This window comes from Balaenoptera ricei, chromosome 15, assembly GCF_028023285.1.
Source record: "Balaenoptera ricei isolate mBalRic1 chromosome 15, mBalRic1.hap2, whole genome shotgun sequence".
NCBI classification, from domain to species: Eukaryota; Metazoa; Chordata; class Mammalia; order Artiodactyla; family Balaenopteridae; genus Balaenoptera; species Balaenoptera ricei.
Genome location: NC_082653.1, coordinates 14,863,174 through 14,885,404, shown reverse-complemented (window position 1 = coordinate 14,885,404; position 22,231 = coordinate 14,863,174). Strand labels below are relative to the sequence as shown.

Genomic DNA, 22,231 nt, shown 5'->3' with positions numbered 1-22,231 from the left:
AGTTATCAGGCCTCGGCCCCGAGGGTCTGCCCTACTGGGCCACTGTACTTACAGAGGCAGGCCAAGATGCACTGCGGGGCTGGGCAGCTTCCACCTCATTTCCACCCTGGGGGCTGTAGTGGGCTCCTCTCCTCCTTCCTAAATCCTTGCCTGGTTCTGGCTGTAGCAGCACATGGACAAAGTGAGCTGACCAAGGCTGGACTCTGGTCCCTTTATTGAGACTGAGGGCCCAGTGGGTCCATCCAAACAAAAATAAATTTCTCTCCCAAAGCCTGCCTGCAGGCTGGGGCCCCCAGCATGTCCTGGCTGGGGCCCACGGCTGTCCCCTAACCCCAGCAGCACAGGTCTGGCTCCCCAGGAGTGACAGGATGCTGGCTGCTCAGCATCTGGAGCTCCTAGGTGGAGCAGCGAGGGAGTCCCAGTGGGCCCCCCACCCCGAGCAGGGCTGGCCCCAATATCCATGGTCTTCGTGGGGGCCCTGGGGCTCAGTCATCGGTCAGGGTGATGACGTCATACTCGATGCCCTGATGTTGCAGCTGTTGGATGTGTTCAGGCACTGCCTCCTCCGTGCCGAATAGGCCTTGGGCTTGGGCCATGGCAGCATCGGCCACCGCTGCCAGGGGAGGGGAAAGGATGGTGAGCCTGAGGCCCAGGAACTAGGCCTGGGCCCCAGGCCCCCAAGACCCTCAGGGTCCAGCCCCATACCTGTGACAGCTGAGTGTGCTGCAGCCTCAAGCTGGGCCTGTGTGACAAGCTGCTGGCCTGGGGACACCGGCACATACTGGATCTGGAGGGGAGAGGCAATGAGATGTAGCCTTAACAGGACCCCTACCCATGGCCCTGCTCCACCTGGTCCCCAAGGGCCCTACCTGGGACTCTTGAAGGAACGGTGCCCCTTGTTCATACTGGATGTGTGTGATCTGGCCCTCCTGTACCTGGAGAGAGGAAGCCAATCCAGTTATTCTCAAAGAAGGATGTACACTCCTCTTCTCACTCCTCACTCGCGTCCCAGGCCTGGCCTACCTGGATGTGATGGCCCTCTGGGACCACGACGTATTCCTGGGGGAGCAGGTGCTGGACTCCGTCCTGGGAGATGATGTACTGTACCTGAGGAAGGGGGGAGAAGAGGCAGGTGCTGCGGCCCCGCTCCCCGGGAGCTCAGCGAGGAAGGCAGAGTAGGGGGGTCAGGGACACCCCATCAGCAATGGCAGCTGGAGTTGTTTGGAAAGTCCTGTTCCCCCAACCCCCTCCTGGGAATGGGGCCTGGGGGTGGGGGGGAGGAGGGCGGGCACTCAGGGCTGAGGTGGCGACAGCAGCTCACCTGGTTATCAGATGTCACCAGGTGCTGGACCATCTGGCCATCTGCTGTAGTGATCTCTTGGATGTAGGTGGCTTCCTCCTGTCAGGGCCAGGCCAGCTCTAGCTTCAGATTTCTGTGTGCCCTCACCCCTGCCCATGACCTGCCAGCAGGGCCCCCAGCCCAGGCTCTCACCTGATTGGTCACTGTCTGTTCCTGGGCCACAATGATGTGTTCCTGGCCCAGTGCCTGCTGTAGCCGCTCTGGGCCCAGGACCCCGTGACTGGACTGGAGCGCAGCTGGGCAGAGAGGGGTGGACGCTCGCTCAGGGGCTCCAGGGGAACCTGAGACACCCCGGCCCCACCCTGGCCCAAGGGTGCCCTCTGGGGCAGCGGCTCAGGGGGCCCCAGGCGCCACTCACTGTGCAGCGTGGCCAGCGTCTCGTCGTCACTGTTCAGGATGATGGTCTGGGTGGGGGTCTGGGCCGGGGCCCGCGCGGTCGGGGTCGCCGCCTTCCTCCCATCGGGACTGTGCAGCCGCTGGATGTGGAACTTGAGGTGCCCGTTCCGGTTGAAGCTGAGGGCGAAGGAAGGCGGCTCAGGGGCGGCCCCACCACGCGTGCCCGGCAGCGCCTGCCTGCCTGCGCCCAGCCTCACCGCTGCCCGCAGAGGTGGCACTCGAAGGGCTTCTCGTTGGTGTGGGTCAGCATGTGGCGCCGCAGATCCTTCTTGTTCTTGGAAGCGAAGCTGCACTGGTTGCACTGGTGGGGCCGCAGGCTTGAGTGCTGCGCCATGTGGGCCTGCAGATGGGGCGGAGTCAGGGCACCGGCTGGGTTAGGACAGGTGGCTCCCCACGGACAGGGGAGCCAGGGACCCCGACCTCAGGCGCGGTGGATCTGGGAGGAGCTGGGTGAGAAGTACGAGCCAGACCAAGGTCTGGCACTGCTGGGTGTTGAAGGGAAGAGCCACGGGCTCCGTCGTGAGGCCGCTCCGAAAGCCCTGTCCCTGTTGACACTCGGTTCACCCCTGTGAAATGTACAGGCTCGAAGAGGGGCCTCTGAAGGTCGCCCCCAGCTCTGACATTCTGGGTTCTGGGCCCCGCTCCCCTCACTGAGCCGCTGTGAGGATTCAGCACGCGCTCGGATCTGAGAACCGATGATTTTCGGGTGAACAGACGGAGTCCCCGGAACCTGGCCTGCTCCACACCGACCCCCACACCTCCCTGGGACCCTGTGCCCTCAGTGTTCTGGACAACTCGAATTTCCCCAGCTGCCTCACGCCACCGCCCCTCTGCTCCTGCAGGCCCAGCTCAGCCATCACCTCTGGGACGTCCCCCCAGCACCCCAAGTCCACGTGACTCGTTCCCCATCTGTGCTCTGCCGTGCACACTTAGTTCACACCGGGGACACTGTCAGGTGTTAGTCACCGCCTGGTGTGCCTGCCCGCCAGACTGAGCCCCCCGAGAGCTGGGGCCTTGCTGAGTCATCTCTGACCCCAGCGGGGAGCGGAGGGCCTGGCCTGGGGGGGTGCTCAGTCCAGGCTTGTTACACAAACGGGTGCCAGCAGAGGGACGGGGGCACCTACCCGGACCTCGGGCCACTGGCGAGCGCTGAAGGGGCAGTCGGGGCACTTGAAGGCACTAGGCCCAGCGTGGGCCCGTTTGTGACTTTCCATCTCAGCTCGGCCGGGGAAGGCCTCGGCGCAGATCTTGCAGGAAAACTTCTTTGACGACGCAGTGGCTGCAGATGGTGGCGAGGGGGGCACTACCAGGCCCAGGGCTTTGCTGGCAGCAGGAGGTGGGGAGGCAGAGCCCTGGGGGTCCCCCACTCGGCGGGTCCTGGCTGGAGACAGGGGCTCAGGGCCGTCTCTGGGCAGCCCCCCACACTGCAGCAAGGGCCACTTGGCCCCAGAGGCCAGGGCATCCGGGCTTGGGAAGGAGATGGAGCCATCTGCGGTCAGCTGTGGACAGGCAGGGGAGCGTGAGGCGCGGAGGGAGGGAGGGAGGAAGAAATGGGAAGAGTAGAGGTGACTACCCCCAGCCTCACCTCGATGTGGTGCAGCTGGGTCCCGTCGGCGGCCATGATGAAGTGGGTGCCAGCCTCTTTCAAGGTGTCACTCACAACCACGGCCTGGGCTGCCTCCCCGGGGGGCTCCTCGCTGTGGGCAGAGGAGGGGGTGGTGAGGCAGCGTTCCAGGAGAAGATGGGAGGGCCACAGGAGTCCCTTCCCCAAGAAAGGCATCAACTGAGTGACTGCCACCGCAGGTTGACCCCTGGCTCCTCCCTTTACCAGCCGAACCTCCGCTGCCTCTTGCGTAAATGGCGACCAAGCGTGCAGAGATCGTCCTTCTCAGAAGTGGTCATCCCTGCCCCCTCGATGGGCATGCTGGGGGGTGGCGAGGTGAAGGGCTCCAGGGGTCAAGCCCAAGTCTGACCAGGTGGGGCAGGAGGAGGGGGCGAGTGGGGAGGCAGGACTGCAAGGACCCACGGGCCAAGGGTCAAGGGCAGATGCGGAGAGACTGGGCTGCCCAGGGGCCGGCCCAGGGATCCTGACTCCCATCCCAGCTGAACAATCCGGTACTTGAATTCAGGGCTTCCTCAGACTGCCCAGGGGTTCAACGAACATGCGAAACGTAAACATTTCTGCCCCAAACGTGCTCAGAGTAGAGAAAGCCAAGTGCGGCTGCAGGGCCTCCAATGTCGCTAAGGAGCCTGAGCTCGTTCCTAAGGTCGGAACTGGAAACCACCTCAGGGACCATCCCGTACAAGGAGGACGTGGGCTTTGGAACCACAGAGATCAGGGTCAGATCTACAGCCTGTCTGACCTTAGGCGAGTTACTTCACCTCCCTCCTCATTTGTAAAGAGAGGGAAACATGCATCTCGTGGGAATGGTTTAGGTGAGTTCACGAATGTCAAGTTCCTGGCACAACTTAAGTGGCTCTTCACCTCCTGAAGGGACACGACACCCCTACAGCCCAATTGTTTTACGTGTATTAGGAGTTTTACCTCCTGCCAGCTAGGCTTGGGTGGGCGGGGTCCTCCTTTGACTCCCCCCAGCACACCTATAAATGGCTGGGGGGGACTCTCGCAGGCAGCAGGTCTCACCTGTAAGGTGTGCCAGGAGCCGATGTGCCCTCCTCCATGGTGGGTGCCGTGATGACGCTGTAGCCAGCCCCGCCAAACGGCCCAGGCGCCAGGGTGATCTGATGTAGGTCCGGGGCGCCTAGCTGGCTCTCAGCGGCCGCGCTGCCCCCTGGCTCTGCCATGTGGAGGGCTACCACTTGGGGAGTGGCACCTGCTGGGGAGGGCTGCCCACCAGAGGACGCGAACCCTGCTTCCACGTCCTCTGACTTCACCACGGCCACCTGCAACGGCACCAGTGGGCATTACGAGCGGGGTCTGTGGCAAAGGAGCTGGCGTTCATGGCCCTTTTCTATCTCAGGGCCTCAAAGCTCACCCACGGTCTGGCGGGACCCAGTGCCACCACCACGCATTCACACGAGCCCAACTGTGTGTTCCTGGCAACTGGAAAGAGAGTTAACAAGAACAGGCTAGAGCGTTACCGCCCCCCAAGGGCACTGGGCAACGTCTGGAGACATTTTTGGTTGCCACAATTGGTTGGCACCTAGGGGGCAGAAGCCAGAGATGCTGCCAAACATCCCAGACGAGCAGGACAGCCCCCTCAGCAAGGAATTATCCTGCCCAAAGTGCCAAGGGTAAGAAATCCTGAGGTAGAGGAACAAGTGGCAGACCATTTAAGAAAAAATGCAATAGTCAGAGCTCTACCTCACATCCTACTCCAAAGCCTGCTTCAAATGTTTTAAAGATTGAAACGTAACAAATAAAACTCGAGATATATTAAAAGAAAATATGGATATTCCTATAATCCTTGGGGTGGGAAGATTTTCCTAATCATGACAGAGTATGTTAAAACCTACAAAAAAACAAACCATAAAATGAGATCAGAAAACAAAGAAGCTGGGGGGGTGGGGGGAGATGGTATTTAATAATTCACGTAAGAGATAAAAAGTGGAGTTCCCACACATACAAACAGCCCTTGCAAAGTTATAAGAAAGAGACTAATAATTTAATGGAAAAATAGATACAGGACACAAACATACGTCAGAGAAGAAATAAAATGGTCTATGAACATACAGAAAGAAACTCGATCCCTTTTGTGATCACAAAATTATAAATTAAGACCCTGACATATACTTCCATCACATGGAAGAGATTTATAAAGACTGATGCCCAGCGCCGGCGAGGCTGTGAGGAAGCACGCTCTAGTGGTGGTCATGTAACTGACATAGCTTTTTATGAGGCGTCACGCCTTGGGACCCACTGATTCTATTTACTTCTAGGAGGCTTTTTTTTCCCCAAGTAAAAAACATGTTTATGAGCACCCGAAAATGTATGTGCACTGAAGCAATGCCTTGAGTTAATGACAAGGAAGCCACCCACGCGTAAAGGACTGACGAAATAAGCTTCAGAACATCCCTAGGACGGAATGACGTGGAGACGTCAGGAAGGAGTGGACGCGTGTGTGTGGCCAGGCCGTGCCTCACACGCTGCAGAGGGAAGAAAAGCTAGGCTGCCCGTGAGCGCGGATGGCGTGATCCCATTTTTTAAGGATCAAGAGGTCTCTGTGTTAGTGAGCACGTGGACAAAACTGCAGAAACGCTTATTAACCTGTTAACAGTGGAATCGGGGGGGGGGGGGAGGGGAGGAACCTTAAGGACTTTCACCTTCTGAAGAGGACAATTCTTAACGCTCATTTTGGGTTTCACAAGCATATGTTTTTGTAATCAGAAAAACCAACCAACCAAAATGGATGATACTGGCACGAGAACGGCAGACAGAGCAATAGAACAGAACTTGTCTAGAAACAGACTCCTGTACCCAGGGGAATCCAGTGCACGATAAAGGGGATGTTTTGAACCGCTGGGGAAAACGAGAGGATTCGATTTATTGCACTGGACAACTTTTGGGAAAAAAATAAACTTAGTCCCCTACCTTTCTGCACACACCAAAAGTGAATTCCAGGTGGAGTAAAAATTTAAGTGTAAAAAATGAAACCCTAAGAAGAAAATACAAACGAATGTTTATATAATCTTGAGGTGAAGAGGCCTTTCTAAAGATGATACCACAGGCAAAAACTATAAAAGCCTGACACGCTGAACTATCTAAAAATGTAAAACTTCTATACACCCCCAAATGCCACAAACTAAACCCTCTGAAGATTCTAGGTCCAACAGCAGGCTCCCCTCCACAGAGCTCTGTCCCCCAGCAGCATGTTACTGTTCCAAGTTGTTGGAATTCATCATCTCAAACACACAGTCTCCATCTTTTCAAGAGGCTGGGAGACAGGAGGTGCTAACAAACCTCTCTCCGCCTTAGAGAAGCCTGGAGAGGTGCGGGGGAGGGAGAAGTAAAGATGATGAACCTGGGGGAAGATGCGCTAGGCTTAAGGTGCAAGGAACATGTGAGAGGTCGGAGCTCAAGAAAGCCTTGGGAGCCTCTGGGCTGTGGGAGGTGGCATGGAATGAGGGTGCTAGGCTAGATGGGAAGCTAGTTCACACTCATGGGCACGGGCGGTGCTTACTGCTCAGCATGGCAGAGACCGCTGGTGACTCTGGAGAGCAGAGTGGGAGAGCCTCTGCCCTCCCAGGGCCTCCCTGGCACAGCGGTCCCCCTCCTCTGCGTCTGCCCACTGGGTTTCAGTGGATCTGTCTCCCACTGACTGGGAGCTCCCTGAAGGCAGGGCACGTCTGCTCCATCACTAGCCTCCGCTCTCAGTGTCCAGCGCAGACCTGGCACCAAGGGTAAAGCCGGGCCGGGGAGGAGCTCACCTGCAGGGCCGCGCTGCCCAGCTCCCGCTGAGTGCTCATGTTCAGCAGCAGGTCCAAGGCTGTCTGTGTGGCCATGGCCGTCGACTCCTCAGCTCCTGGGTCGGGTGGGACCTGAGCCTTAGAAATGGCTGGAAAACTGGCACCCAACGCCCTCCTCCCCAGCTTCCAGCCCCCACCGGCACGAGCCCTGCCCCTGCTCCGTCCCTCAGAACTCACCTTGCTGGTAGATGATGGTGGCACCAGCCAGGGTGTCAGAACAGAGCAGCGGGGGGGTCTCGGGTGACTGGAGAGGTGCTGCCTCTGGGGGGATCTGCGGGGTGGGAATATGGCCAAATGTGACAGGGGGCAGCTCAGATTCAAGTGCGTTCACCAAGCACCTCCTATGTGCCAGACACTTTACAGCTATTGGCTTGTTTCATCTTCACACTCTTCAAGATATTTTCAAGATATTTACCAGCTCCATGCAACAGATGAACTGACTAAGGTTAAGGATCCCACAGCTAGTAAGTAGCAGAACTGAGACTTGAACACAAGACTATCTGACTCCAGAGCCTCTGTGTTCTACCAGCACATTGTGGTGGTCCATCTTTTGGGGAGGGGAGGGGGCAGGCAACATACTCAGCTACAAGACTATATTTCTCAGCCTCCCTTGCGGCTGGGTAAAGTGTGGCCATGTGGCTAAGCAGGAGCTTCTGGTAAAGTTCACGAGGAAGGTAAGATGGATAGATGGCGGGCATCATTTTTGCTCTTCCCCCATCCCTTCCTCCTGCTTCTTGCCTGGGATGTGGCTAGGAAGGCTGGAGCTCCTGCAGCTATCTGGGACCATAAGTCAATCACAAAGATGGGAGTCACATGCCTAGGACGGCTGGGAAAAAGTATTGAGAAAGCTTGGTTCCTGATGACTGATCGAGGATTTGCCACATCAGCCCTGGGTTGCTGACCTTTGGACTTCTTTTACATGAAGAGAATAATAAACTATCACCATAGTCAAGATACTGATATTTCCACGCTCTATTACTAGCACTGGAAAGCCACCCCTACTCTGAGCTTAGGGGTGACGTATCTGTGACCTCAGCTGCTCTGCACCACAATCCAGAGAGGCAGGGGTCATTTCGCTGTACTCAGTGTGCAAGTGAGGACGCTAGGGCTGGGAGAGGCAGCGTCACACTGGCATCGCAGCCAACGCTCCTACCCCCCCGTCTGCTGCCTGAGCTTACCTCAGCAGGTCCTGGGGAGCGGGGCGGAGGTCCAGGGGCTGCGCCATGCTGCTGCTTCAGCTCCTCAATCTGCTGCAGAGAGAAGAAGGGGCGACGGCGGGAAGGGGGCTCCTCAGGGTGGCGCCGCCCCCACTCCTCAAAGCTGCTTGCATGTCGGCACCGTACGTGCAGGCGGAGGTTCTTCTTGTGTCGCGTGCTGAAGTGGCAGTACTCACAGGCAAAGGGCTTGGCCCCTGCAGGTACATGTGTAGGGATGCTTGGGCTTGCCCACCCCCTCTAGGAAGCCTTCTGTGACCCCAAGATCGTCTCCAACTGATTCACTCCCTGCGCTGTGTTCCCAAGCTCAGGGAAACCCACGCTCTGTGCATGTTGGTGTGCCAGGACAGGAACGAGCCAGGTCTCCCTCTGCGCTAACAGCCTTCCTCCGAGTGCCCATTTTCAAGGTCAGGTGACCACATACTTCTCTTATGACTCATCTCCCGAAGTGTCCCCCCCCCCAACCCCGCTCTCTCTCTTCTTCCCTAGTGTGTCTGCCAGAGGGCTAGGCACCGAGGAGGAGAAAGAACCAACTTTTGTTGTCCATCTTCTGTGGGCCAAGATGTGATGCTGCTTTAGCGGCTTCCTCTGTCGAGAGCAGGGCCTATGTAAGACCTCTCTCAAGCCCCAGCGCCCAGAACAGACAGGGCTCAGGGAACAAATGGAACTCACTTTTATAACAACCCCATGGTTGGTACTTCTGATTCTCTCCTTTCACAACTAAGAAAGGCTCAGAGAGAGCCAGCAACTGGCCCTGGGCCACACAGAGAAGAGCTGGCTGAGTTGGAACCTCAGCTGAGGTTAGAGTGACAGTCCCAGGGGGGATTCCCTGCAGTAGAAGGGCTGGGGCTGCCGAGGGGGATGAAGAGGACAGAGCTGAGCCTCCGACAGGGGGCCACGGTGTGTTGGGGGGTGGCTGGCCTGACCTGTGTGCTTGACGGCCACGTGGGACAGCAGGAAGTCCTCTCGGAAGGTGCGGTAGGGGCAAAAGCTGCACTTGAAGGGCTTGTCGCTGACGTGGGAAAGCTGGTGGTTCAGCAGCGCCTTCTTGTCCTCACAAACGAACTCGCAGAACTCGCACTTGAACCTGGAGGTGGTCGGAGGGGGGAGAGCTCAGCGACAGGCCGCGGTGGGGCACCGCAGCCCCAGGGGCCTCGTCAGGGATGTACCTGCGGTTGGCGACGGCCTGGATGTGCGTGAGCAGGTGCATCTTGAAGGTGTAGCGCTTCTTAAAGGACTTTCCACACTGTGCGGGGTGGCGAGGCGGGTCAGACGAGGGAGCCCCCAGGCGGGCCCCCTGCCCCCAGCCCCCAGCCCCACCCACCTTGTCACACATGTGGGGCTTCTCGGTGCTGTGCGTCTTCATGTGTTGCGTGAGTCTCTTCTGCATGGGGTAGACACGGCCACACACAGGGCAGGGGAAGGAGCTCAGCTTCGGGGTCTGGGAAGGGACAGAAGGGGCCGGGCGGAGAGAAAAGGGGAGGAGAGAGGGTGAGACCGTGCCTCCCCCCCAACCTCACAATGCCCCAGCCACCCTCAAGCAGGCTCCCTTCCCGGCCTGGGGCCCCAGACTCACCGGGTCTGGCCTCTTCTTCCTGGGGGAGAAAGGCACAGGAGTCAGACCATCTTGTCCCCAAGCCCACCCCAGACCCTCTCCCACTGACCAGACCCAGCCTCAGCCCTGACTGTCCTCAGCCCTGACTGTCCTCAGCCCCGACCCAAGCCCCTTTCCCTTAGAACAGTATTCCCCCAACTGGAGTTCGCTGGGGAAAATGCCAAGAGGTGTGCTGTAAATAAAGTTTCAAAGTCAACTAACTTTAGGAACAGTGCATTCTCTCTCTCTCTCTCTCTCTCTCTCTGTCACAAAATGCATTTGCATTTTAAAGGCTCTGAGAAGTCCTGCAGGGAAAAGAGCTGTTGAACCAGGTTTTCGACCTGGTGTCCTTAATCTTACGTGGACATAGAACTCCCCCTCCCTTTTTATTTTTTTTAAAGAAACACCTAAAAGCGGGAATTCCCTGGCTGTCCAGTGGTTAGGACTCAGCGCTTCCACTGCCGGGGCCCGGGGTTCAATCTCTGGTCAGGGAACTAAGATCCTGCAAGCCACACAGTGATAATTCAGTGAACAATCACTAGGCCCTTGAGGATTTTTGTTTTTCCACCCACTTGTCCTACATCTGCCCTATCAGTGCCATGAGAGATGGAGTATGGACGTGGAGCCTGGAAGACCTTCAAATCATTTTCTGAGACCCTTTAGGTACACAATTTCCTTTAATCACCTCAATAATGACTGTCCCCAATTTACAAAGCTCGAAGCAGGAGAGACCGAATAAGGGACCTCTAGACCCTGACACTGCCCTGTTCTGAGCCAAGTGATCTGGGATGAATCGCCGGGCCTTTCCCACATCTGTACTGTGCTGCGAAGCAGGCTGGCCCCGAGCAGGGGCTCAGTAAGGGGAAATCCGTGGTCACCCTGGGCCTCCACTTGCCCACCCCCACTGACCGGTCCCGGCTATGCACGGCTGCGTGCCGGATGACGTCCTTCCGGTAAACACTGGTGTAGCTGCATTCGTCACACTTGTAGGGCTTACTGCCCATGTGGTTGAACATGTGCTCCTGGGAGAGAGGCAGAAGGACAGGGGCCTGGGGTACAGCCTCCCTTCCTGCCCACCCGCCCTGTGCCTACAGCCGTAGAGTTGCCCCCTCCCCACTACACCCTGGAACAACCCCCGCTCCCCACCACTACTGCAGGGGTCCAGAGGACAACTTCTAGGTCCGGGTCTGAGGGAGGAAGCGCTGTGCGCAGAAAGCACAGGGGCTCTGGCCATCTGTGCCCGAGCCACCCCCGACCTCCACCCGCGGCCAGCTCTGCCTCACGTTGGCCAAGCCAAGCTGCAGTTTCCTGCGTCAGTAAAATGGGACTCTCAACACCTATGACCTTGTCGGGCTACGTGAGATCATAAAAAGGAACCCCTTTCTTGAGACACGTTACCGCCACCTGCTGGGAGACTTTCTAACACACTGAATTCGATTAAAGCAGTTGCACTGCCATCTGCCAGGTGCGGTGGTAGTGAAGCAAGTCTAAGTCGATGTCATGCCACTATGCAGCGTGAGGCCTACCACAGTGTGCCCTCGGCCCACCACAGTGTGCCCTCGGCCCAGACGCGCACCCTGACACGGGGCAGGAGGGTGACCGCGGGTGCCCGTGACCTCCACTCCCCCTCGGGGCCTGATCCCATCCAGCGTCCCTTCTCCCCCTGCCCTCCCGCGCCTCCGCTTCCCTCGGCCGCACCTTGAGCGAGGACCAGCGGCGGGAGCGGTAGCTGCACTGCAGGCACTTGAAGAGCTGGGGGTTGCCAGCCTCGTGGGAGTTGACGTGGAAGCGCAGGTCCTCGTGGGACAGGAAGCGGGAACCGCAGATGCGGCACAAGAAGGGCCGCAGGAGGGGTTTGGGCGACTTGTAATAGTACCTGCCAGGAGGGTGTTGGGGAGAAGTCTGGCTGGGCCAGGGGCCTGGCCACTTCCCCCTGCCCCCAGCCCTCATCTCTGCTTGCCGCCGTACTTGCGGTATTTCTTGCCGAGGAAGCGCCTGGAGGGTCGCCCACGGCGGCGGGGCGGGGCGGCGGGCTCGTCCTGGCAGGACGGTGCTGCATTCTCCACATCTGACTGGCTCACGCCGGGTTCCACGGGGGGCCGATTGGCCTTGCCCAGGGCCACCAGGCGTCCCGGGCCTGAGGAGCTGGGTGCCTCGGGGTCTTGTGGCTCCGCAGGGCTCTGTCCAGTCTGGGAGCTGACCAGAGGCTCTCCTTCCACACCTGCCATGGACACACCAGGACAGATGTGGACAGCTGTGCCAGAGGCCAGCCAAAATATCCTCCCCCCCACGCACTGTCACAGACCACTGATGGGCCCGTCAGGTCACGGGACAGACGCAGGCAGCCCGTGGTTAGAGGGCAGCGTGGACATACGCCCCCTCCTGCAGCTGACGGGCTGTTAGCACAGCACGACTTAAATGGGACAGTCTGGAGCAGCACTGGGAGAGCTGGGACCTCGCGGCCAGGAGACCTGCGGGTAGGCTAAGCTCTGTCATCGACTTGCTGTGTGTTCTCAGGCAAAGCCACTCCCCTCTCTGAGTCTCATTTTCCCCATCTGTCAAATGGATATAATTGTTGCTCTAGTGACCTCATGGGAACGTTCTAAGGTCTGGGAAGCAAGAGCAACACTTAAACACTGGTTTTCCCAACGGAGGCTGGGTAGTTGGAGGGCAGACGGGAGGAAGGGAAGAGACATCACTGCACACACTCGCAAAGCCTCTGACGTCTGAACGTCTGAATGCATTACCTATTCGAAAACACTAACAGCATTTCAACGTAATGTTTTAAAAATTCAAAATTGTATGCTACAGGCAACGCGGGTAACATTTTCTTTCTTTTTTTTTTTTTAATGCTATTCTTGTCTGCTTACATTCTTTTTATGTATGTATGTATGTATGTATGGCTGTATTGGGTCTTCGTTTCTGTGCAAGGGCTTTCTCTAGTTCTGGCAAGCGGGGGCCACTCATCATCGCGGTGCGCGGGCCTCTCACTATCGCGGCCTCTCGTTGCCGAGCACAGGCTCCAGACGTGCAGGCTCAGTAGTTGTGGCTCACGGGCCCAGTTGCTCCGCGGCATGTGGGATCTTCCCAGACCAGGGCTCGAACCTGTGTCCCCTGCATTGGCAGGCAGATTCTCAACCACTGCGCCACCAGGGAAGCCCAACATTTTGTTTCTTAATGGGGTGCCAGGTTATTCAGGTGTGTTCACCTTGTGAAAATTCACTGAGCTGTGAATTCACTAAGCTGATTCACTTAGCATACATGTGCTTTTCCACACATATACCTCAGTAAAAAGTTATTTGAAAAAGAAGACTAAAAAATACAACACCCACAACCGCATGTACAAAAACAGCTACCGTGTATTTTTTCCGTGTCTATTTAAGCCTTAAAAAACAATCCTAAGAGGCAGGTGCTATCATCTCCATTCATAATAAGGGAACGGGAGATTCAAGAGGCAAAGTAACATGCTCCAGGGCACACAGCTGGTAGGTGGCAGAGCCGGCATTCATGCCCATGGCGGGTCCTGTCCCCGGCTTGTAATGCTCCAAGTCCGTGTTCCTCCAACATAGTCTCAGACCTCAGACTTATTCTCATTTTAGTAATAATTCTTAAAACTTATCTTATTAGTTCAGTTATAAATACTCAAACTTCCGTGCTGTGACGACTTACCACCGAAAAGCCTTTTCAGAAAGCTGCTATATCCTAACTCTCAAGCTTGGTATGGGAGAGCTTTCCCCTTTACGAGGAGGCCTGCAGGTCACCCCGGTGGGTCTGAGACGTGCTGCTCTGCAAGCACGTCTGCAAGGGCTCCGTGGAAGCAAGCGGGGAACGAGGCCACCCCTGGGCCCCACCGCACAGCCCCTCCCACAAGTAAGTCTCACCGTCCAGGAGATCCGAGGTCTCCAGGCGAGGCAGCTTCCGGGGCCGGCCAGGTCTCCTGCGGGGTCTCGGTGTACTGGGAGTGGGGCGCTGGGGCCGTAGCTGCCGCCCCCGGGGCTCATCCTCAGCAGGGTTATAGTCGCTGTCCTCTGTGGGGACAAGAAGAGAAGAGGGGCATCAGCCTTGACCTTTCAGCCCTGACCCCTTGCCAGCTTCCCTGGAAAGAGGCCCACTTCCCTTTCCCTGCTTGCTCCTCCCTTCAAACCCACCAGTGATGCCTCCTCCGGGAAGCCCTCCTGATGTCCCCCTGGCTAACTGTGAGCGCCACTCTCTGGCCCCTGCAGTCCTTTCTCTGTACCTTCCCTAACACCTACCACTAGCTCAGACGGCACCTTTATGTGAATCAGAAAAAAACACTCCTTCCTCAATACACTTTACGGCCATTGTTAAAAAACAGTTGTCTAGTCACTCCAGTATACAAAGTAGGACTATGCTATCCACTAAGGGAGCCACTAGCTCCCTGACTAGCCATATGTGGCTAATGAGCAGTTGAAATATGCCTAGTCTAAATGGAGCCATAATTAAGTATAAAATACACATCAGATTTCCAACAATTAGTATGAAAAAAAAGAACGTAAAACTTACTAATAACTTTTCATAATCATTGCATATTGAAATGATAATATTTTAGACATAATGTGTAAATAAAATATATGACTGAACTTAAATTCATCTTTTTTTTACTTTTAACATGACAACAAAAAACACACGTGGTTTCCATTCTATTTCTGCTAGACAAATGTGAACGTGACCCTCTTAGACACAGTACTATTTTTCAGCGCATGGCCCGTACAGCTGCACACAAAGCTCCTGGTCCCAGAGCTCCAACTCCTCTATCTTATGCTGGAGGCACTCGTGGCTGCGTGTGCGCCAGTTCCTCTTCCCTGGCCCTCCCTACAGGCCACAGGGAGCTCGGTATTTGCAGATGTGGGTGTGGGTGACAGGCCCAAGAGCCACGGTAGCCTACCTTCCAGGTCATCGATGGCGCCGGCGTCTATGATGTCATCATCGTCTTCCTCCTCTGGGCCCTCTTCCTCCTGGGTCCTGGCGGAGGTGCCCCACTTCCGCAGACGTCCCTTTTTTCCGGCGGCGGCGGCTGCTGGCGGTAAAACAAGCTTGCCACGTCTGACTCTTGGCACCCCAGCCCCACCTGTGCAGGCGGCCAGGCAGGCCACCGTCAACGCACCTGGGCAGAAGTGCCGCTCCCGCATGTGGCGCAACAGTGTGGCCTTGGCGCTGCTCCGGTACTGGCACATCTTGCACTTGAACTGCTGCACCACCACCACCTCCATCATGGCCTCCAGGCTCTGCAGGTCTGGCTCCTCGGCGCCAGAACCCAGGCGTGGCTGTGCTGGGGAGCTGGGCCCACCCTGCACCTCCTCAGGTGGCTCCAGGCACGTGGATGTGGACGTGGGGCCATCGGCTAGAGCCTCGATGGCTGCCAGGCTGTGGGCCAGGGTGGAACTGGACATCGGTGATACCATGGGGGCCCCTGGGAAGGTGAGGGAATCACAGGGAAGGAAGTGGAGGGGGAGGCCGGCCACAAGCTACAGCTGCCCTTCCCAGGCAGGCCCAGGGATCCTAGAACCCCACTCCCCACCAGAGTAACAGTGGAGGAACTGAGAGGCCCAAGGCAGTGGAGAAGCTGCCAAGATCACACAGTGAGTCTATGGCAGAGCCTCCCTGTCCTACTCCCCCGCCCACGGCAGGGTTCCCTGGGTCTGGCACCTGGATTCTTACCATCATCTGGTCCCTGCAGGATCAGGTACCGTGTGGTCTCGGACCCACTCCCCTCAGCACTGGTCACGGTGATGCAGCCTGGGCAGAGATGTGAGGAGGGGATGCACAGCTGATAAGGACAATTGTCACTGCCCACACTCATTCTGACTCACCCGTGCGACTGAGTCCGCTGCCCCATTGCCCACTTCCCGTCCAGGGCAGGGATGTTGAGAGGTCTGCTGTGTGTGACATGCTAGCCCAGTAGCCAGTCCACAGCTGCCCACCTTTAACCATTAAAGGAGGACTGGCTTTTCAGGCCATCCCAGGGCTTTTCCAGGTGCTACAACCTTTACACGGATCATTAATAATAGAAAGTAGTTTGGTAAATCATGAGCACCCGCTCTGGAGTCACTGTCTGAGCTCATGCCCCAACACTTGCTGATGACAGCGGGTACGTTAGTTTACATCCTCTGTGCCTTGGCTTTCTCATCCAGACTGTGAGAACAATAACAGCATCTACCTTTTGGGGTTACCAAGAGAATTAATGAACTACTGCAGGTAAAGTATTTACAAGAGACTCCGGTACAAAGTTAGGTATCACTGTTTCTATATTTATTGAGTGCTTTCATATGCCAGGAACTATACCGTACTATCTCATTAAATCCCCACATCGTTTACCACTATGAGACGGGGTTACTGTTTCCATGTTACAAACTCAGACTGGTAAGGTTATCTGCCTGAGTCTGCACAGCTGGTTCTGCAGGGAAACCCTTATGGGGCAACTCTTGCCCCCTGTGGCCTGACTCACTCTGGATGAGGTCGGGCCCGATGGTGGACTCGATGATCTTGTCAATGGCCGAGCCCAGGTCTGAGGAAGAAGCCGTGCAGTCGGACACCAACATGTTGGGGTCTGGGAGTGCGCTGGAGTGCACCAGAGCTGGGGGGCCACCTGTCACCCCTGCCACTGGCCCGTGGGAAACAGAAGATGAATCAGGGAGGTAGCCATGGGGCAGGGGGTCTGTGCTGGAGCTGCTCTCAGATACCTCCTCCTGGGGGATAGGAAACAGGCAAAGGGGGAGTTTAGGAGCCAGTAATGGGGCAGGGCAGGCTGCCCCCCACCCTGGCCCAAGGACGTGGTGCGTGGAGCCACCCACGCCCTCACCCTCATTGAGGACCAGTGAGAGAAACCCTCTAGTCACAGACACCCCAAGAACAAGCGCCAGGGTCCCTGGCTCCGGCCAGGTACAAGGCCCCACGTTTCCCACACCTCACACAACAGCCAGGTGAGGTTATTCTCGTCAGGCTTTCAAATAAGCTGTTCCCTCTGCCTGAAACGCTTCCTAGCATCACACCGTGGCTAACTCCTACTCAGCCTTCTCACTGCCATTCAGCTGGTACCTCTCCTGGGAAGCTGACCCTGACCCCCAAAGCCAAGTTAGGACCTCTCCATCCTCAGTGCTATAGTCGCCTGTGTCCTGCCATCACATTATGGTCCACTCTGCAATGTTACGTCTGCCAGGTCAGACGCCATAAGGGCCAGGACCACATCTCTCTTGTCTCCTGCTGTATCCCCTGGGTCCAGCACAAGCTGGGCACATGCTAAGTCCATCTCTGCTGAATTAATAAAACCCCTGGACCCCAAAGTGGGCGCTACTGTTGTGCACCTCTATAATGTGATGTCCTGAAAATGATCACTATCTTGCAGACAATGACAACGGTAATGGCTGATACTTATTGGCTGCTTAACATGTGCTGAGCCCTGTGTTAATTGCTTTGCATATATTAATTCATTTAGTTCTCAAAAAAAAAAACCCTATTGAGGCAAGTATATTTATTATTCCCACTCTACAGATGAGAAAACTGACAGCTAAAAGTTTGGGTAGCTTATCTAAGATCACAGAGCCAGGAGGTGGCAGAGCCAGGAGACTATTTTACAAAGCGTTTCCAAGAAAATGTCTGGTGGTTGCTCACAACAGAGCACCCTCAGGAGTAGGTATTTCTGCTCCGTTTTAAAGATGAAAGACCGAGGTTCAAAGAGGTGTCCCAGTGAATCAGTGGTACAGCCAAGACTTGAACCAGGTCACCTGCATCCCAAAGAGTGAGGACAGTGGGTAGTGCAGTGGGTCAGCCCACAGCCTAGATTTGAATCCTGGCACTGTGCCTCAGTTTGCTCCTCTGTAAGATGTGGAAAACAGTGGTATGTGCCTTACAAGGTATGAGACTTAAATGAGAAAATCCACGCTAAGGGCCTGGCATGGTGCCCGGCTCACAGTAAACCATAAACAAATATTAGCTATAAGCAAGCCTTGCTGGCTTCTTCCCCTTGGCCGCCAGGCACTGCTGCCTGCGGTCCCGGCCACCACCCACGCCGGCCAGCAACGTCCATACCAGAGAGCTGGTACCGCGGTCCGAACTCTGCCCCACGCCAGAGTCGTCGGCCTCGGCTGGCCCCGGAGCGGCCGCGGCGTCGCTGCTGTCGGCCGACACGGCTTCCGAGGTGCCCACACCCAAACCGCTCTCAGAGGGCTCCTCGGGCCGGCCAGGACCAGGGGCCGCGTCGCTACTGCTCTCCACCTCGTTCTCCTCCATCGGCTCGGCGGGCGGCCTGACAGGGGGGCCCAGGGTCCGGGGCCTTTACTCTGCGAGAAGAGGTGACGGGGGCTGGAACAGGTGGGCTTCATCCCGGGTCCCCGCGGTGCACCCAGCTGCACCCATATGCCCATTTCGCAGATGCAAACACTGACTCGCCGACGGGGCGGGGCTCTCTAGTGTATTGCGAGGGGAGCTTCGGGAAAACAGGACCAGGAAGCCTTGCCTCCCAGTCTCGGGTCCTTCCCCCATCCCCGGAGGGTGGTCAGTGGCGGGTAATCTTGACCCTTTGCTCCTCCCCTCCATGATTCCCGCAGAGTGGTTCACTCTACGGGCCCCGTCTGGGCTCAGTGGTTCAGCCCTTCGGTCCCCCGAGTACCCCCGGGTGCAGAGACTGTGGTACAGCCCGCAAGCCCCCTGGGTCAGCGGCTCGCTCCCCCCTCCCCTGGTTCCCGTGCGGAGGGGGCTGACAGCGACGGCCCCGGGGCCTGGAGACTCGGGGCTGTCCCCCGCGCTGCCTGAGCTCCAGGCCCGACGCCATCTTGTGGCGGCTCCGGGTTTCCGCTCAGGCAAGTGCGAGAGCGACTAAAGGGCCTGGGACCCCGGGGCCCTGTTCGGACAGCCCCGCCGGCCCGGGACCTCGCCGCCGGGTATCCCCGCAGTGTGGCTCCACTTCACGGCAGGGTGCAGTGTGGCGACTTGACTCCACCCGTCGCTCACCTGATGCTTTCGTAGCCGCGTTCCTCTCCGACTCCGGCATCGACGAAGTCGCCATCCTCTTTCCCCCGCTGCGGAGGGACCCATCGGCCTTCCGTAGGCCGGGACTACTTCCTACGCCGGCCCGGAGAAAGACAGGCTTCCAGTGTGCCGGAAGGTGGCCCCGAGGTCTCAAAACCATACTAGAGTTCTCAGAGAATATAGGATTTTACATGTCTCCTAGTATGGGTGACGGAGTCCTCTATGGGTTGGGAGCTACTTTCTCTCCGGCGGAGGAATACATAGGAGTGGCTACGTGACGTCACTGCTGGATCCCTTCCCTGGGCCGCAGGGCTGGGCGCGGCTCAGGCTGGCCCCACGTCCGGGGGCGTGGCTCCCAGTGGCCTGACCACGCCCTTCCCGGAACAGCTCAGAAAAGCGTGAGACTGGGATGTTTTGGCTTGGTGGGAGAGGAGTAAATGTTATAGGTCTTTTCGCCTGCCTTTCAACCGATTATTTTACGCTCTCATCGAACCCAATCAAATCCTTCCCGATTAGGTTTGACGTGTTCTGGGAAGAGGGGAGCATATAATCCTTGTTTTACCGATGGGGAAACTGAGCCCCCGAGATGGGAAGTGGCTGGTCCAACGTCACATCTAGTAAAGGGACTTGGAATGCAAGCCCTGATGGCTGGAGTTGGGGAAATGGAGAAGAGTCAGTGCAGGGCCCTTACTGAGCTCTGTACACGTATTTGTTACATAACAGAGCTGGGAAGTCAAGGCATTCTCCATAGTCTTCCTCTGCTCAGTGTAGATGTATTTAAAGGTCTGCAGCCTTTCAGAAAGGTATGACCGTCCTTCTGATGCCCGAAATGCCACTTTTGGCAACACCCTCTGCTTAAGCCTTTTTAGCATTTTGCGCAGGAACCTGGCGCCCCGGTTTGTCCTGAAGTCTCTGCGTTGCATAAGTTGTTTTCGTCGATTGAAAAATACAAATTTGGCGGGGGGTGGGGTGGGGTGGGGAGGGCGGGGAGAATCTAAAAAAATCCTGCAAAGAAAACCTATTTAAAAAGATAGGGTGCTTTGAGCTGTTATGATTTGTTGTACCTGAGTATGAGGGGGTTTCCCTGCTCCTTTCCTAGGAGCAGGTTTTGTTAGGGGGAATAGAGCATGAGGTCTCTGGATTGGCTATGCCCCCTCGTTCCCCCTCACCCCCATTCAGCAGGACCAGGCCGCCGAGCAGCCCTGGAAAGCTGGGTGAACAAGGGCATGACAGCAGGTTGGTTTTGTACCCACCAGGCAGTTTTCCAACGTGAACTTGATTCCTCAGCCCTACAGAGCCACCTCCAACCCCCATTCCATGGGAGTAGGATGTATCCTGCCTCCAAACAAGTCACCTCCCTCAAGGATGTCAGGGTACTCAGGAGTAGCTGCACACCACCCAATCCCATCCCCAGCCCAACTAAGGCTTAATCCTAACCTTGGCCTTTGCCACCACCTTTGCACAAGATTGCAAAATATCATGATACAGAAGGTAATAGCCTCGTCATGGAGCTCAAGACCAGAGAGGGAAAGCTCATGGCCCAAGGTCATGACTCCTTGAAACAATATATCAGAATTCTTCCATTACAAAGAGAAGGAAGCCAACCTGGTTTTCTGACTGCCAATCAAGGGTTCTTCCCACCAGAACATGCCGTGTGTAGTTCTGGCCTCAGCTTTGATGGGGAGATTTCTAGAAGCAGTGAAGGGGCTCTGGGTCAGAAGGACGTTCAAGTAGACCATTAAGAGAAATGCTGAGGAGAGGAGCCAAGAGGAAAAGAAGAGGGAAGGCATTTTCCATGAGCACCTACCACATGTACCACGTGCCAGGCACTGCACATGTGCTTTGCTGCATCAGGGAAAGCAAAGGGGTTGCTTAAGGAATCAGGGGTTGTTATAGTCTTCCAATGTAGAGAGGAGGAAGCTGAAACTCAGAGAGGGGAAGTGACTTGTCCAAGGTCACACAGCCTAAAGAATAGAGCTGGCATATGGAGGCAGGTCTCTGATTCTAAAGCCTCAAGCAATTTAGGTACCATGTGAAGTATGCATAGTAATCATAATACTTAAGATATTCTGTGCCAGAAATAGAGATACAGATGTAGAGAACAAACGTATGGACACCAAGGGGGGAAAGTGGCGGGGAGGGTGGTGGTGGGGGTGGTGGTGGGATGAATTGGGAGATTGGGATTGACATGTATGCACTAATATGTATAAAATGGATAACTAATAAGAACCTGCTGTATAAAAAATAAGTAAAATTCAAAAATTCAAAAAAAAAAAGGATATTCTGTGCCTGTGACTGTACTAGGCACTTTACCTACATTATTTTATCCTCACAACTACTCTATGAGGTAGTTGCCATTATTATTTCCATTTTAAATATGAGAAAACAGGCATAGGATCGTAACTGAATCTAAGTAAGGGTGGAGCTGGGATTGAAAATCAGGCAATCTGGCTCTAACCTCTGCACTTTTTTTTTTTTTTTTTTTGCAGCACCGAGCAGCTTTTGGGATCTCCGTTCCCCAGTTAGGGGATCCAACCTGGGGCCCAGGAGTGACAGTGCTGAGTCCTATCTACTGGACCACCAGGGAATTCCCATAACCTCCACACTTTCTGATTGCTGTACTATTTCTGTAGTATTTTTCATCTAGTTATAATAATACTACCTGATTCATATATATATATATATATTTGGGGCTTTTTGTGTTTTTTTGGTTTTTTGGGTTTTTGTGGCCTCACCACATAGCTTGCAAGATCTTAGATCCCTAACCAGGGATTGAACCCATGCCCCCTGCAGTGGAAGCGTGGAGTCCTAACCACTGGACCGCCAGGGAATTCCCTACCTGGTTCTTAGTTGATCCTTTAACTCTCTTTTCCTGAGCCAGGCAGTTTGGTTACTATTTCTTCCCGTTTTACAGATGAAGAAACAAGCCCAGAGAGAGAAAATTACTTGCTTAAAAGCACACAGCAAGTTTCCTGGTTCTAATGGAAAGGGCTGGGATTCTAGGCCAGATCTCCTGCAGCAAATAATAATCATACTAGCAAATGCTTACTGAGCACTTACCAAGTACCAGGTGCTTCATATGCATTTTTAAACGGTATTCATCACAACAACCAGAGATCCTAGGTACTCTCAATAGTCCCAGGTTACAGATGAGGAAACGGAGGCTCAGGAGCAGTGAAATGACTAGTCCAAGGTCATGCGCTTGATGGTCAGTAGAGCTGGGATTGAAACCCTCGTTTCCTGACTCCCGGCCCA

At 55.8% G+C, this 22,231-nt stretch overlaps 1 protein-coding gene and 1 long non-coding RNA gene across 3 annotated transcripts; one reads left to right on the top strand and one right to left on the bottom strand.

Annotated features, from left to right (window-relative positions):
• Positions 1 to 197: 197 nt before the first annotated feature.
• On the bottom strand, positions 198 to 18,759 carry ZNF335 (zinc finger protein 335). 2 transcript variants are annotated; one of them, XM_059898121.1, is made up of 27 exons: positions 18,038 to 18,759; positions 16,458 to 16,698; positions 15,671 to 15,748; positions 15,117 to 15,422; positions 14,898 to 15,029; positions 13,873 to 14,019; positions 11,960 to 12,212; positions 11,690 to 11,867; positions 10,901 to 11,013; positions 9,974 to 9,992; positions 9,722 to 9,838; positions 9,567 to 9,643; positions 9,324 to 9,484; positions 8,362 to 8,594; positions 7,361 to 7,454; positions 7,145 to 7,239; positions 4,401 to 4,660; positions 3,342 to 3,453; positions 2,881 to 3,255; positions 1,954 to 2,096; positions 1,719 to 1,873; positions 1,493 to 1,596; positions 1,322 to 1,399; positions 1,024 to 1,107; positions 870 to 935; positions 706 to 787; positions 198 to 613 (listed from the first exon to the last, which is right to left on the bottom strand). In XM_059898121.1, exons 1-27 carry the CDS (start codon positions 18,236 to 18,238, stop codon positions 486 to 488), a joined length of 4,032 nt encoding a protein of 1,343 aa, XP_059754104.1. In that variant the 5' UTR covers positions 18,239 to 18,759; the 3' UTR covers positions 198 to 485. The 2 variants fall into 2 exon arrangements, with proteins under 2 accessions (XP_059754104.1, XP_059754105.1); XM_059898122.1 differs by having other exon boundaries at positions 14,898 to 15,026; positions 18,038 to 18,758.
• Positions 18,740 to 21,662, top strand: LOC132349593 (uncharacterized). The gene is made up of 2 exons (XR_009497708.1): positions 18,740 to 19,374; positions 21,466 to 21,662. It is a non-coding gene; the product is annotated as an uncharacterized LOC132349593 (long non-coding RNA).
• Positions 21,663 to 22,231: the final 569 nt, after the last annotated feature.